The 14,493-nt window shown below is 46.1% G+C and overlaps 1 protein-coding gene across 1 annotated transcript in view; it reads left to right on the top strand.

Annotated features, from left to right (window-relative positions):
• The window catches only part of AP3S2 (adaptor related protein complex 3 subunit sigma 2), a 43,769-nt gene extending 31,994 nt beyond the window's left edge, over positions 1 to 11,775 (top strand). The window contains exons 5-6 of the mRNA XM_030815013.1: positions 7,631 to 7,738; positions 9,694 to 11,775. Coding sequence (XP_030670873.1) covers positions 7,631 to 7,738; positions 9,694 to 9,822 — 237 coding nt within the window. The 3' untranslated portion in view covers positions 9,823 to 11,775. The remainder of the gene's footprint in view (positions 1 to 7,630; positions 7,739 to 9,693) is intronic.
• The last annotated feature ends 2,718 nt before the right edge of the window (positions 11,776 to 14,493 follow it).

Raw genomic sequence — 14,493 nt, 5'->3', positions numbered from 1 at the left:
TTGATTCTTGACTGCTTGCTCCCACACCCATGCTTGGCAGTGTCCAACTTTCTCAAGTCCCGTCTGTCTCCAATCAGAGAAATGTTAGCCATCTTTCATGGTCAACTTCATATTCAGTGGACAAGGTCTGAACTGACTAGCAGGACTAACACGGGCGGCTGTTTGCTCATCCATTGCTCACTTACACTTGAGTCATTTTGCTTACCAAAGGTCAGTTGTGATGTTTCCAGATCTCTTTATGCCAGTAAACTAGTACTGTAATTATGTAATTTGATTAAATAATATACAGATTAAATTATGAGGGAGAAAAGAAAATTATTCTGGCTGTGCGTGGTGGCTCATGCCTGTAATCCTAGCACTTTGGGAGGCCGAGGTAGGCAGATTGCCTGAGCTCAGGAGTTTGAGACCAGCCTGGGCAACATGGTAAAACCTCGTCTCTACTAAAAATACAAAAAATAAGCTGGGCGTGGTGGCGGGCGCCTGTAGTCCCAGCTACTCAGGAGTCTGAGGCAAGAGAATCGCTTGAACCTGGGAGACAGAGGCTGCAGTGAGCCGAGATCGCGCCACTGCACTCCAGCTGGGCGGCAGAGTGAGACTTTCCAAAAAAAAAAAAAGAAAAAAAATTACTCTGTGAAAACTAAGAGGAATGTTTTGGAAGGACAAGTTACTTTAAAAAGGAAATGAAACTGAATTAGGTTTGGGCAAGATAACTATGGAAGAATGGAGGTGGAGGGATCCTAAAAATCTAGGATTCTTTACTTACTGTTTCACAGCAGTCTGAGTTCTAACTTTAGAGAAACTGGAAATTGTAGATGATGCATTCTGAGTGAGTTTTTTGCCATTATTGCAAAAAACTCTAATCAGCAGAAGAGATCCTTCTGGGTTGGGTACATTGGCTCACACCTGTAATCCCAATACTTTTGAAGGCTGAGGCGGGAGGATTCCTTGAGCTCAGGAGTTCAAGACCAGCCTGAGCAACATAGCAAGACCTCATCTCTACTTAAAAATTAAAAAAAAAAAAAAAAGCTGGGCATGGTGGCACGTGCCTATAGGCCCAGCTACTTAGGAGACTGAGGCAGGAGGATTGCTGGAGCCCAGGAGTTCAAGGCTGCAGTGAGCTATAATCATGGCACTGCACTCCAGCCTGGGTGAGAGAGCAAGACCCTGTCTCAAAAAAAAAAAAAAAAGAAAAAGAGTTTTTTGGCCCTAGCCAAAAGTTCAGTGGCTCTCAAAGTTTTGTTATTTATAACAATGACGGTAGGCTTGGTCATTCATGGGAAAAGTCACAGTAAAAGTCAGATTAACCATATCTTTATTACTTTAGTTTTAAATGCTATCCATGGACTCTTAGTTACTGAGGGTGAGGAAATCAGTGTTTGTATTCTACCTCCCTCCTTTTTCCCCTCTTCTCTTCCTAGTTTTTGCTAGCTGGAGTTTTATACATCATCAAAGCATATAGTATTGACGCTCTGTTGTTACCCTAATCCTATTTTAGTCTTAGACCTACAGTTAAGTAGTTTTCAGTGCTCACCGCAAGTTTTTGCCATAGTTTTTTGTTTTGTTTTTGTTTTTGAGTAGGAGTTTCACTCTTGTTGCCCAGGCTGGAGTGCAATGGCACGATCTTGGCTCACTGTAACCTCCTCCTCCTGGGTTCAGGTGGTTCTCCTGCTCCAGCCTCCCAAATAGCTGGAATTACAGGCACATGCCACTTCTACCCGGCTAACTTTTTTTTTGTTGTTGTTGTTGTTTTGTTTTCTGAGACAGAGTCTCGCTCCGTCACCAGGCTAGAGTACAATGGCACGATCTCAGCTCACTGCAGCCTCCACCTCCCGGGTTCAAGCGATTCTGCCTCAGCCTCCTGAGTAGCTGGGATTACAGGTGCGTGCCACCACACCTGGCTAATTTTTGTATTTTTAGTAGAGATGGAGTTTCACCATGTTGGCCAGGCTGGTCTTGAACTCCTGACCTCAAATGATCCACCCACCTTGGCCTCCCAAAGTGCTGGGATTACAGGCATGAGCCACCAGGTCTGGCCCTGCCATAGTTTTTCCAGTCACCTCTTAGTTGGCACAAGTGCTTCCTTTTGTAGATTCCTTAAGAAATACTTGGCCGGGTGTGGTGGCTCATGCTTGTAATCCCAGCACTTTGGGAGGCTGAGGCAGGCGGATCACCTGAGGTTGGGAGTTTGAGACTAGCCTGACCAACATGGAGAAACCCCATCTCTACGAAAAATACAAAATTAGCCAGGCGTGGTGGCACATGCCTGTAATCCCAGCTACTCAGGAGGCTGAAGCAGGAGAATCGCTTGAACCGGGGAGGCAGAGGTTGCGGTGAGTGGAGATCGCGCCATTGCACTCCAGTCTGGACAACAAGAGTGAAACCCTGTCTCAAAAAAAAAGAAAAAAAGAAATACTTGGGAACAATGGTCCCCATTCTGTTACGCTTGCTGGACAGTTGACTAGGTATAAAGTCCTTGAGTCTGCTGGGCACAGTGGCTCACGCCTGTAATCCCAGCACTTTGGGAGGCCAAGGTGGGCGGATCACAAGGTCAATAGATCCAGACCATCCTGGCCAACATGGTAAAACCCTGTTTCTACTAAAAATACAAAAATTAGCTGGGCATGGTGGCACGTGCCTATAGTCCCAGCTACTCGGGAGGCTGAGGCAAGAGAATCGCTTGAACCCAGGAGGTGGAGGTTGCACTGAGCCAAGATCGCGCCACTGCACTGCAGCCTGGCAACAGAGCGAGACTCTGTCTCAAAAATAAAAATAAAAATAAAGTCCTTGAGTCACACTTTCTGTCCTTGAGAATTTTGCAGGTGTTGTTCCATTTTCTGTTAGCATTAAATATTAATGTGGAAATTTTCATTATTTTGTTTCTCTTTTAAGTGATTTGATCTGTTTGCCTGGTTGCAGGAACCCAGAAACCTTACCTAAAGGTGTATCTTGGTGCTACCTATTCTGAATTTGTTTTCCTGGGATACAGTGTGACCTTTCAGTATGTAGGCCCCAATCCTCTTATAGTTCAGAAACATCTTAGATTCTATCTTTATGAACATATCTTTACATATTTTTCCCATTCATGTTAAACTTTCCTTTTATGCAAATATTACATCTCCTTTGCTGTCTTTTGTAACTGTTTCTTCTCTATTTCTTTTAGCCCTTTTTGGTTGCATTTTTTTTTTCCGTTTCTCTCCTTTTGTTCCTAGTGTGTTGGTAGCACTTTCTTCTCCCTTTGCTTCTTCCAGTTTCACCTTCATTTCTATAACAGTATTTTTCCTTTCACTTCTTTCCTCAGTTCTGCTAGTATACAGCTTGTCTTCTCTTCTCGTCTCCCTACCTCTGCTAAAGTTCTTGTATTTCTGCTTTGAGTTCTCATTTCATAGAGACAACTATTTTATCAAGTTTTTGTTGTGTAAAATATTTTATTACCATTGTATCTAGTCCATGGAGGCCCTTTTCCAGTCTGTAGTCTTAGTCTGCCATTTGGTTTTCCTATTTCTTTCCAATTTTTTCTTATTGTATATTTATATAGATCCTGTTTAGATTTTTTGTATACTTATCTTTAAATAGGCAAGCTTTTCAGGACCAGCTGTTTTGCAGGATGTTTGTTGGGGGAGCTACCAAAACGGTGGGCTGGCTACAGTTGTTCCCTTGATTTAGGGTTCTGGGTGAGTCCGTTTACCCTTAGTCTCTAGCCAGCCAATCGAGATAGGCAAGGCCTCTCTTAGCATCTCCACAATGCAAAGGATGTCTTCTCTACTACCACAGAGACCACCTCTGTGAGGCAATGCAGCTTGTGTGATTTCTCATTTAGCCTCAAAACTTCAGGTCCAAGGAAGTTCCTGCCTTCCAAAAACAAGGAATTAATTTGGTACTGGAGTGTGTCCTTTACCCGCAGGAAGAACATATTTTTGCAGATCTTTCTGAGATCACCAGCTCCCCTGTCCTCTCCCTGTAGCATCCTTTCTTCTTTTCCTTCTGTGAAGCAAAGGAGTCCCTGCCTGAGCTCCCTGCTTTTGACAGCTTTTTCACCTGTTTGGGGGTTTGCAATTTTGGATATCCTGTAGTTATAACAAAAATGGAGTTTGCATTTTTATTTCTTCTTTTTGCATTTGGAACATATTTTGAACAGCATTTGAAAATGCTGACTTTATGATGCAGTGTTAAATAAGAAGTTTTAACTGACTTTTTCTGTTAACCAGCCACTAGTCTCCACGACATCATGTGTTAGGCCTTTTACTATACCTTCTCCAGAAAGCCCCCACCACCACACTGTTGTCTATCTTCGAAGTCCCTAAAGCCCAAGGAATATGCTACTCAGATATATGGAAAGCCTTTCATTCATTTAGCATGCCTACTCTGAGCATTGTTCTAGGCCTTGGAGATAAAGCATGGAAGAATTAATACAAGATCTTGACACACCAAAGGCAAGTCTTAAATGATTTCATGTGGACTAGGGGTCAGGGATGAATAGAGTAGAAGACACAGTTTGGGATTCTGAGGAAGTATGATATAAAGGGTAGAACATGAGCTCTGGGATCAACACCATTCTGCTACTAATATACATGACATTGGGATCATTTTATTGCCTTTTCCTCATATATAAAATGTATCAATTTCTTCATATATAAAATGAAGGCAGGCCAGGCGTGGTGGTTCACGCCTGTAATCTCAGCACTTTGGGAGGCCAAGGCAGCAGGAGCATCTGAGGTCAGGAGTTCCAGACCAGCCTGGCCAACATGAGGAAACCCCAACTCTACTAAAAATATAAAAATTAGCTGGGCGTGGTGGCGGGTGCCTATAATCCCAGCTACTCAGGAGGCTGACTTGGGAGAATCGCTTGAACCCAGGAGGAGGAGGTTGCAGTGAGCCAAGTTCACACCACTGTACTCCAGCCTGGATGACAGAGCGAGACTCGGCCTCAAATAATAATAGTAATAATAATAATAAAGTGAAGGTTATATTACCTATCTTAGATGAATGTTGTAAAATTAAGGTAAGTTACATAAAGTACTTGGTTCATAATAGATACTCAACAAGTACTACTTTCTACCCACACAGGGATTGGCTAAACAAAAGGAATAAATACTGAAAGTGCAGGTAGAGAGGACTATTTCTCTCCTTTTTTATTAAATTGTGGTAAAATATGTAACATAAAGTTTCCTGTCTTCACCATTTTTAAGCTTACAGTTCTGTGGCATTAAGTATATCCACATTGTTGTGCAGTCGCCACCACCGTCCATCTCCAGAGCTCTTCATCTTGCAAAACAGCACCTCTGTGCACATTAAACAACAGCCACCACTGCCCTCTTCCCCCTGCCCATGGCAGCCCCCATGCCAGTTTCCGTCTCTGAATTTGACTACTCTGGGTACCTCACAGGAGTGGAATCACACAGTCCTCATCCTTTTGTGTGTAGGTTGTTTCACTTATAGTATCTTCAGGGTTCATCCGTGTTACACTGTGTCTCAGAATTCCCTTTCCTTTTACAGCATCTCAATTCAGATGAAAAAAAAAAGAATTCCTTTCCTTTTTAAGGCTGAATAATATTCTGTTGTATTTCTATGGCACATTTTGTTGATCCAGTCATCTGTTCATGGACACTTGGGCTGCTTCCACCTTTTGGCTGTTGTGAATAATACTGCTATGAACATGGGTGTACACATTCTCTTCAAGTCTTTACTTTCAGTTCTTTCGAGTGTATACCCAAAAGTGGAATTGCTGGGCCATATGGTAATTCTGTTTTTAATCTTTCTGAGGAACCACCATACTGTTTTCAGAGGCCTATTTCTTGATGGGGAAGTATAAACAGTGGAATTCCCCCAGGGAATAATTTTGAAACCAGTCTTGTTTAACATTTTGTAAATTATCTAAATATGAGACTTTTACCATTAAATCCTCATTTGCATATAGTGAATGAATAATTCATATTGTATAAAATGTAAGAACACCTCGTGAGACTGTGTGTGTGTAGACAGAACAGTGGTTAATAAGGCTCAATGTGGGCACACATGCAAGAGAACACATTTGATTTATTATACTCTGTCCTCAAGATCAGAAGTTCCCTGCACTTAGTGAGGGCAAAATACAGGGAGCCAATGCCAGAGAATTTCAGATGTCGGAAGTGCACAGTGCCCAGATATGCAGACACATCTTTCTTCTTGACTCTGCATTGCTGACAGAGTAAACTGGTGGTTGACTCTAGACTCTGGACCAGTGGTTCTCAGCTGGGGTGAGTTTGCCCCCTGGAACACATATGACAATTCTGGAGACATTTTTGATTGTCAGGCTGGAGGAGTAGAGACCAGGGATGCTAGAGAACAGGCCACAGTGACAGGACAGCCCCACAGCAGAGGATTATCTGGCCCCAGATGTCACTAGTACCCAGGCTAAGAAGCCCTGCTCCAGACCCAAATTACCTTCACAGCCTTGTCTTAGCCTCTCTCCTGCATAAAGTTGCCATCCCAGCCAGACCCCGGAGCTCCCCATACCTGCCCATACACCAGCTGAATTGCTCCTTCCAACATCTACCTGAAATTCTTTCTCCTGCCTCTCTAATGTCAGAGCCCAGCTTCCATCCTCCCACTGTCTCTGTGAAACTCTGATCTCTCTAGCCACTGTTCCCTTTCTTCTCTGACTTCCCCAGGACTATCTCAATCATTTGGCACTTAGTTAACAATAGAAGGTTGTACTTGCTATCTTCCCAACTTGGCCCAAAGCACCTTGAGGGCCATTTGATGTGATTTGGTTTGAAATATGGAGTACCACTTCTTATGAACCACAGTAGGCATCTCTGCTTTGACCCACTCAGGGCTTTCTGTGACAGCTTTCCTACCACGAAGGGGTACAGTAGTTGAGTCACCTCTGTCCCATCACAGCAGTTAGGTACACTGAGATTCAGCTTTGTTTAGATGACTGCTAGCTAGATGGAACCTAAGCCCAAATGTGAGCCTTATGCTTAGAAAGGTGTTTATGCTCAATCTGCTTTCTAATCTAAGCAGTAAGAAATGAGGTGAGGAGAGGTGCAAAGGAATTGGGCTCTATCTTGCTCTGATCACGTCCCTTCAGTGGAGCTCAGGCTGGAGGATCTGCCTTATAGAAGGTGGAAGACATTCATTTCAGTTGCTTGGATAGGGATTATTCTGTCATAGCTGGACCTACTTAATGACAGTCAGTGTTGATGATGGTAATATTAATAATGAAAGCCACCATTACTTACTTAGATCCCAGTGTGTCCTGGGCACCAGGCTTGGTGCTTTACACACATTTATCTCATCCAGTCCTCACTGCAATCCTGGAAGGAAGCTGAAGCACTTTAAAGGTAATTTGCCCAGGGCCACCCAGCTAGCAAGTAGCAGAGTCAGAATTTAAACAAGAGCTGTCTGACTTTGAAGCCTGTGCTCATAGCTACCACCTCGCTGCTGAGGGGAGAGATTCGTGATGCCATGTGCCAAGACCTGGGAGAGACCCCTCGTTGTGTCACTGGGCAAGGGGGCTTGAGTGTCTGAGTTGTGAGTCAGGACATGTCATCTCTGACCACTCTGCTGCTGCAGGAAAAGGAAACCTCGTGGGTTACACTCTGACCACCACAGAGTATTCTGACTCTTCTGATTTTTGCTTCCCCTTTAGGTGCACTACATCCTCCAGGAGGTGGTGATGGGTGGGATGGTGTTGGAAACAAACATGAATGAAATCGTGGCTCAGATTGAAGCTCAGAACAGGCTGGAGAAATCCGAGGTGAGTAAGCAGCTGTGCTCTAGCCCTGGCTGGGTAGAGAAAACCTGGGCAGAGGCAGGAGTGTGTACATGTGTTGGTTTGTGCTGCTGTGAAACCTCAGGAAATGATACTCATCTTCTTTCTTTCTTGAGTCCATTGAAACTCGTGGATTTGAAGGTCAACCAGCCCTGAAAATTAAACAGGTAACAAGGTTTGAAATCTCAGACTTTCAGGGTAGAAGAGCAAATAGAAAAGCCAGATGGCAGGGGAAGGCAAACAGCTTCTAGCTTGGGGGTTATGGCCCATGTTTGTGGTTTGTAATTCCTCCTTTGAAAGCCACTCGTTCCCTGGAGGGACCCAGAACCCTCTTCCCTAGTCCAGTGTGGTCTCCTAGTTTGTGTGCTCTAAGAGTCTGACCTCCCAGCAGCTGTTTCTCATGGTGTCTTTCAGACCTCAGAGTTGCCAATTTCCTTATTTCCAGTTAGCCTCATAAAAAACTACAGTAGAGTTTGGGCTAGGCTTGAAAATAACATACCCCAGTCCACCCCCACATGGTGCTGGGCTTGATACAGATGTTCACATAAATTCTGTCCTATCCCTCTGAGGTCTCTCCGTCCCCTTCCTCAGCCTTACCAGAGCACAGAGGTTACAGACGTATACTTTCACATGCAGAAATAGCAGAACAAATTACCTCTTTAATTATCTGAGTGTCTTAAAGAGCTTCTTTGCCTTGTATAACGGAACTTGATCTTGCGAAACCAGGAATTCTTCTTTCTGTGAGGACTGGCAGTCCTGTGGAAGAAGCTTTTCCAGACCACAGCTATTGTGGCAGCTATAGTTCTTTTAGAAATGTAGGCTGGGAAGATTCCAGGAATAGTAGGTGAGTCAGAGGCAAGGGGGTTGGAAATGAGAAGAAATGGAGACTTGCTAGGTGAGGGCAGAATCGGAGTTGGTATCCGGAAAGAAGGCAATAGGGGAAAAATGATTGTGAGAGAGTTTTCATCCACTTTTGCCATTCTCTCCACATGGGGGTGAGCCTGCCAGATGGGGGTTCACTGTAGATGTGCATACTCTTTGCGTTTTGTCACCAACCCTTCTTTATCTGTGATACCCCCCACCTTCTCCCAGCTTGTTGCCACATGACACTTCCAAAGCCAGCTCTTTTCATCTCACATTATTAGTTGGCAAGCAGCTGCCCTAGAGCTGTGACTGTCCTTTTCCTTTTAAGAACTTCCCTGTGACTTTGCACGTTTCAATAAGAGTCTTTAGTCTCTTGAGGAAAGGGTTTTGTTTTGTTTTGTAACCAGAAAAGTGCCCCTGACAAATCACCTTAGATTATTTCAGCATTTATTGGGTACCCACCATGTGCCAGGCACTGTGAGATGCTGGGGCTGTGAAACTGTATAGGCCACACCCCGCCTCTGAGGAGCTGGTAGTCTAGTAGGACTGCAGGCTTTGGATCCCTGTGCCAAACCCCATCTAACCTCAAGATTGTTTTGTTGGCTACTTTTGAGGAATAAGGGGGGAAAGTTAAAACTTCAGTTGTGTGTGCTCAGTTTGGAATTTTTCTAGGCATCCCTCACCTGTTAGTTTGTTTGTTTGAGACAGAGTCTCACTCTGTTGCCCAGGTTGGAGTGCAGTGGGGCGATCTCAGCTCACTGCAACCTCCGCCTCCCGGGTTCAAGCCTGCCTCAGCCTCCCTAGTAGCTGGTACTATAGGGGCCCGCCACCACACCTGGCCAGTTTTTGTATTTTTGGTAAAGATGGGGTTTCACCATGTTGGCCAGGCCGGTCTTGAACTCCTGACCTCAGGTGACCCACCCACCGCGGCCTCCCGAAGTGCTGGGATTATAGGCGTGAGCCACTGTGCCCATCCTGCTTGTTTGTTTTTGTTTTTGCTTTTTTTTTTTTTTTTTTTAGCATTAAGCAGATAACACTGAGAATTTGTCTCATACTCGCCTCTCATTTCTTCTCAGGGTGGCCTTTCAGCAGCCCCTGCGCGGGCTGTGTCTGCTGTGAAAAACATCAACCTGCCAGAGATTCCTCGGAACATCAACATTGGCGATCTCAACATCAAAGTTCCCAACCTGTCCCAGTTTGTCTGAGGGTCAAGGATTGGGCTGAAATAGAGTCCTTAAGACAAGCAAAGACAAGCACGTCTGGAAACAGAACCCATTTTGAGCCTTAGAAGAGTCAAGCCTCAGGACCCGGAACCTTTGTGTCTGGGGAAGACTGTTTGGCATGGAATAGGGAAGGGATTCCTATTGACACTGCTCGGGTGCACCCAGTTCTCACATGTGCAGCCATGCCGTTCTCTGATGCACACGGCCACTGCAGATGTGAGGGGCCCTGCCTTCCTCAGCAGGGAGTCAGCATGCCCAAGTCACTTGCACCTTTACCTCTCACATGGATGCTCCCAAGGGTTAGGGACTGCATTGAGCAGGCCCACCTGCTTCCCAGAACCTCCTCACCAGGGCTGAGCACCTTCTCCGACTAGAGTCTTCATCCTCAGCACCACAGACTTCTGAGGTCCTGTGCCCTTTACTTGCTGGTGAGGTGTCATAGGTAGAAAAGGGCTGGCCCTTCAGATTTGGGGGTGTGAGTGGCAAATAAGGGCAGAATTTTAGGAGAACCAGAGTCACCCGCTGGCTCTACTGAGATTGTTACACCCAGAATCCTTTTTTGTTTGTTTGTTTGTTTGTTTGTTTGTTTTTGAGATGGAGTCTTGCTCTGTCACCCAGGCTGGAGTGCAGTGGTGCAATCTCGGCTCACTGCAACCTCTCCTTCCCGGGTTCAAGCAATTCTCCTGTCTCAGCCTCCCCAGTAGCTGGGATTACAGGCGCCCACCACCATGCTCAGCTAATTGTTGTATGTTTAGTAGAGACAGGGTTTCACCATGTTGGCCAGGCTGGTCTCGAACTCCTGGACCTCAAGTGATCCACCCGCCTTGGCCTCCCAAAGTGCTGCCATTACAGGTGTGAGCCACAGTGCCCGGCCACCAGAATCCTTTTGTATAGCCAAGCCTTTTGGTTACCGCCTCATGAAGAATATGCTTCCCGCACTGTCCTAGTCCCAGTTGTATTCTTACAGGTGTTATGTGCAGGACACAATCCAAATCATAAACCTGGCTCATGCCCAACACATTTTTGCTAATAGGGAGAGGGACCCACCACACGCCCACACATGCCAGAGGTCCCTCCTCACAGAGGAGAGGCCCTGTGTCTATAGAAGGTTAAAGCTGGCAACATGTGAAACGTCCCAGAATTATGACTCTTTCCAAGTTTAAAATACATTCTCCTCATGAGAGCAGAAGGTTTGTTGCTGTGTTGTGAATGATGAGCTGCCTCCATAGGGAACCCACTGCCACCTGGGCCAGCTTCTGGAGCATGAGAACCTGAGCCAGGGTCACCCTTTTGGGGCCTGGACATGACGCACGCTGGCTGCAACTAGGAGCAGGGCTGCCTCTTCTCCCTCCCCGAGCTCTGCTTGTGGGCACGCCCTGTTCCCTCAGGTGCCATTCTCCCAGAGCTTAGGCACCCATAAATGTTCTTTCTGTGGTGGAGTAGGGCCTCCTGCTTCCATACTGTCGCATGGGCTAGATCTCAGGTATGGTGTTGAGCCACCTTAAGATGAGGGCTGCTTTGTGGCAAAGTTTCCAGCCTGGGCCCCTCTTGGGCCTTCTGGCTGGGGACTCTCAGCCTCCTGATGCTGTTGCAGGGCAGGTCTGAGAGGGTGCCCAGCAGCACCCGGTGTCGGGGCCACCTCGTTTTCCATTTTTGAACAGCGCTCCCTGTGGTTTGTGCCTGCTGCTCCATACAGCCTCTGATCCTCACTCTTGAAAGCTCCATGATAAGTGCAGAGATGGGCAGTGTGGGTCAGAAGGTGGGCCGCTTACTGTGGAAGAGGGAAGTGTAGGTGAATAGATGTCAAAACCCCTGATCTCATTCTTTTGAAGGGTTGGATTTTCTTTTTTCTGGCAGACATTTCAGTACATTCATATTTCTCTCACATTTGCTGAATGTGAAATCAGAATAAAGGAGATCAGTGTTTATTTTGTACCTTCTGTAAGTTGGCATGAGCAAGATCATTCAACAGTCCTTACAACAGACATTCTTCTCCTCATTTTGCAGATGAAGAAAGTAGACCCAGCTCCAGTAACCTTCCCTTAGATTACACAGGGCTGAGATTCGAGACTGCTCACTTGACTTCATTGTCCTTTTCTTTCCTCACTGCTGAAGATGGCTTCTCCCAATGTTATCATCTTCTTTTTCATAGGTAAGGAAACTGAGCCTCAGAGAGTCTGACTTCTCACAAACCGTGGTCTAGATAGGCTTGATTTTCTGAGGTGGCCAGTGATCATGTCATAGAGTATAAGAGCCAAAGAGTCTTCTGTGTCCCTCCATTTAACTGATGTTGAAGCCAAAGCCCAAGGTGGTACATGTTATGTTGAGGGTCACAAATCCACAGCCACATCCCTCTTCTTGAGTTTGTTTGTTACGTGGTTTAATGCATTACTGCAGGACTGCCCTTGTCCTAGATTTCCTGGGATAGCCTAGATTTTGAATGTTTTGCCTGCCAGAAACCAATGGTTTTAAAAAATCATGGAGTGGTCCTACAGATTCAAAGTGGGCATCCAGATATCCCTCACATGGCCTCTTACAATGGCATAAAACTGAAGCCCACTTTTTTATTTGGAAAACTCAATCCCTTTGGACAAGCCACAATAGTTTTTCATTAACTACTTGAGGTTGCCTGCACATTCAGCTAGCTTTCCAGCCTGCTATCAGCAAAGCCATAAACATCTTTTTAAAAAATAGGTTAAGGTTGGCCGGGTGTGGTAGCTCAAGCCTGTAATCCCAGCACTTTGAGAGGCCGAGGCGGGCGGATCACAAGGTCAGGAGATCGAGACCATCCTAGCTAACACAGTGGAACCCCGTCTTTACTAAAAATACAAAAAATTAGCCAGCTGTGGTGGTGGACGCCTGTAGTCCCAGCTACTCAGGAGGCTGAGGCAGGAGAATGGCGTGAACCCAGGAGGCAGAGCTTGCAGTGAGCTGAGATCGCACCACTACACTCCAGCCTGGGCGACACAGCAAGACTCCGTCTCAAAGAAAAAAAAAAATAGGTTAAGGTTGTATAGAATACTAGGCTTTCCTTTTTTTTGTGAGATGGGGGTCTCACACTGTGGCTCAGGCTGGAGTACAGTGGTGTGATCATGGCTCACTGTAGCCTTGAAGCCCCGGGGTCAAGTGATCCTCTCACCTCAGCCTGCTAAGTAGCTGGAACCACAGGCATGCAACCACCACTCCTGGCTAATTTTATTTTTTTAGTAGAATAAGGTCTCACTGTGTTGCACAGGCTGGTCTCTAACTCCTTACCTCAAGCCATCCTCCCACCTTGGCCTCCAAAACATGTTGGGATTACAGGTGTGAGCCACTGGACCTGGCCAAATACTGGGTTTTCAGTGCTCACTGCCACTAATAAAAATCTGAAATTCTTTCATTATGCAATTTCTAAGTGCCTGGTGAGGGCCAAGCTCAGTTCTAGGCTCTGAAGATTAAGAGAGAAACAAGGCTCTGTCTGCTCCTGTTGTCTCTGTGAGCATCTTTGGCAGAGTGCTCAGATTGTTGGGATATAGTGCATCGGACTGGCAGCCTGAATTTGTGGAGACTGCAGTCAGTAACTTTGTGATATATGGAATATTTAGAGGACAGTAACCCATTTCCCTACCCCCTACCTGATCACATAATGTCCTGCTGGGCCATACCCCAAATAGCCCACCTTCCTCTAGGCCTGGCCATGGCCCTGTGCCTGCCACATTGAGGATTAAGTCAGGATATCTTGAGCCCTCTCAAATCCCTGTTTATTCAGGCCTCTGCCACATATAGAGCCAGCCTTCTGTCCCCACCACTTCCACTACCATGGAGCCCACTTAGTAAAACCCCCTCTGGGCCCAGCTTCACCAGAAAAGACACCAGGGGAGCAAGGCTCAAACAAGGGGCAGCTAAATCTGATCTTGTGGACCAGTCTTTAGTAAGGGCTTTCAGCGTGGCTTTCAGTCTGTCCATTGCTTTCCAAATAGGATGCAGCAATGATTGGTACATGGGTATTAAGATTGGTAGTAGGGGCTAGTCCAAGTTTAGCAATAGCCAAACTGGAGAGCCTCTGAAGTATGAGAGTCCCAGAGGGATTTGTCAGCTCCTGGCAGACATCCTGATTTTCACCTTCCTGAGTCTACCCTACCCCAGAGGGTGCCAGTCTCACTGTGGTGATGGTTAGCCCAGTGTGCACTGCACTCACACACCAGCACGGGGTCAGTGCGTGCAGCCTGGTGGATGCTGTCCTCTGGGTTAAGACTGTCTCCCTTCTCGGGAGCATTGGAGGGTTCTCCATCTGCAATGTTTCAGTGGAAGTTGGCAGATATGAAAACAGGCCCCCTGGAGGGAAGTAGTTCCATGAAAATGATTAATTCTTTCCAAAGACTTAAAATTCTTTCCTATTTCAATTTTTCCTTTCAAAAAAGGAAATACATTCATGTAGTTCAAAACTTAAGAAAACAAAAGTCAGGCCGGGTGCGGTGGCTCACGCTTGTAATCCCAGCACTTTGGGAGGCCAAGGCGGGTGGATCACGAGGTCAGGAGATCGAGACCACGGTGAAACCCCGTCTCTACTAAAAATAAAGAAAATTAGCCGGGCGTGGTGGCGGGTGCCTGTAGTCCCAGCTACTCGGAGAGGCTGAGGCAGGAGAATGGCGTGAACCCGGGAGGCGGAGCTTG

Source organism: Nomascus leucogenys, chromosome 6 (genome assembly GCF_006542625.1).
Source record: "Nomascus leucogenys isolate Asia chromosome 6, Asia_NLE_v1, whole genome shotgun sequence".
Taxonomy (NCBI): domain Eukaryota; kingdom Metazoa; phylum Chordata; class Mammalia; order Primates; family Hylobatidae; genus Nomascus; species Nomascus leucogenys.
Note: the sequence above shows the minus strand (reverse complement) of the source record. Positions and strands in the feature narration are given on the sequence as shown.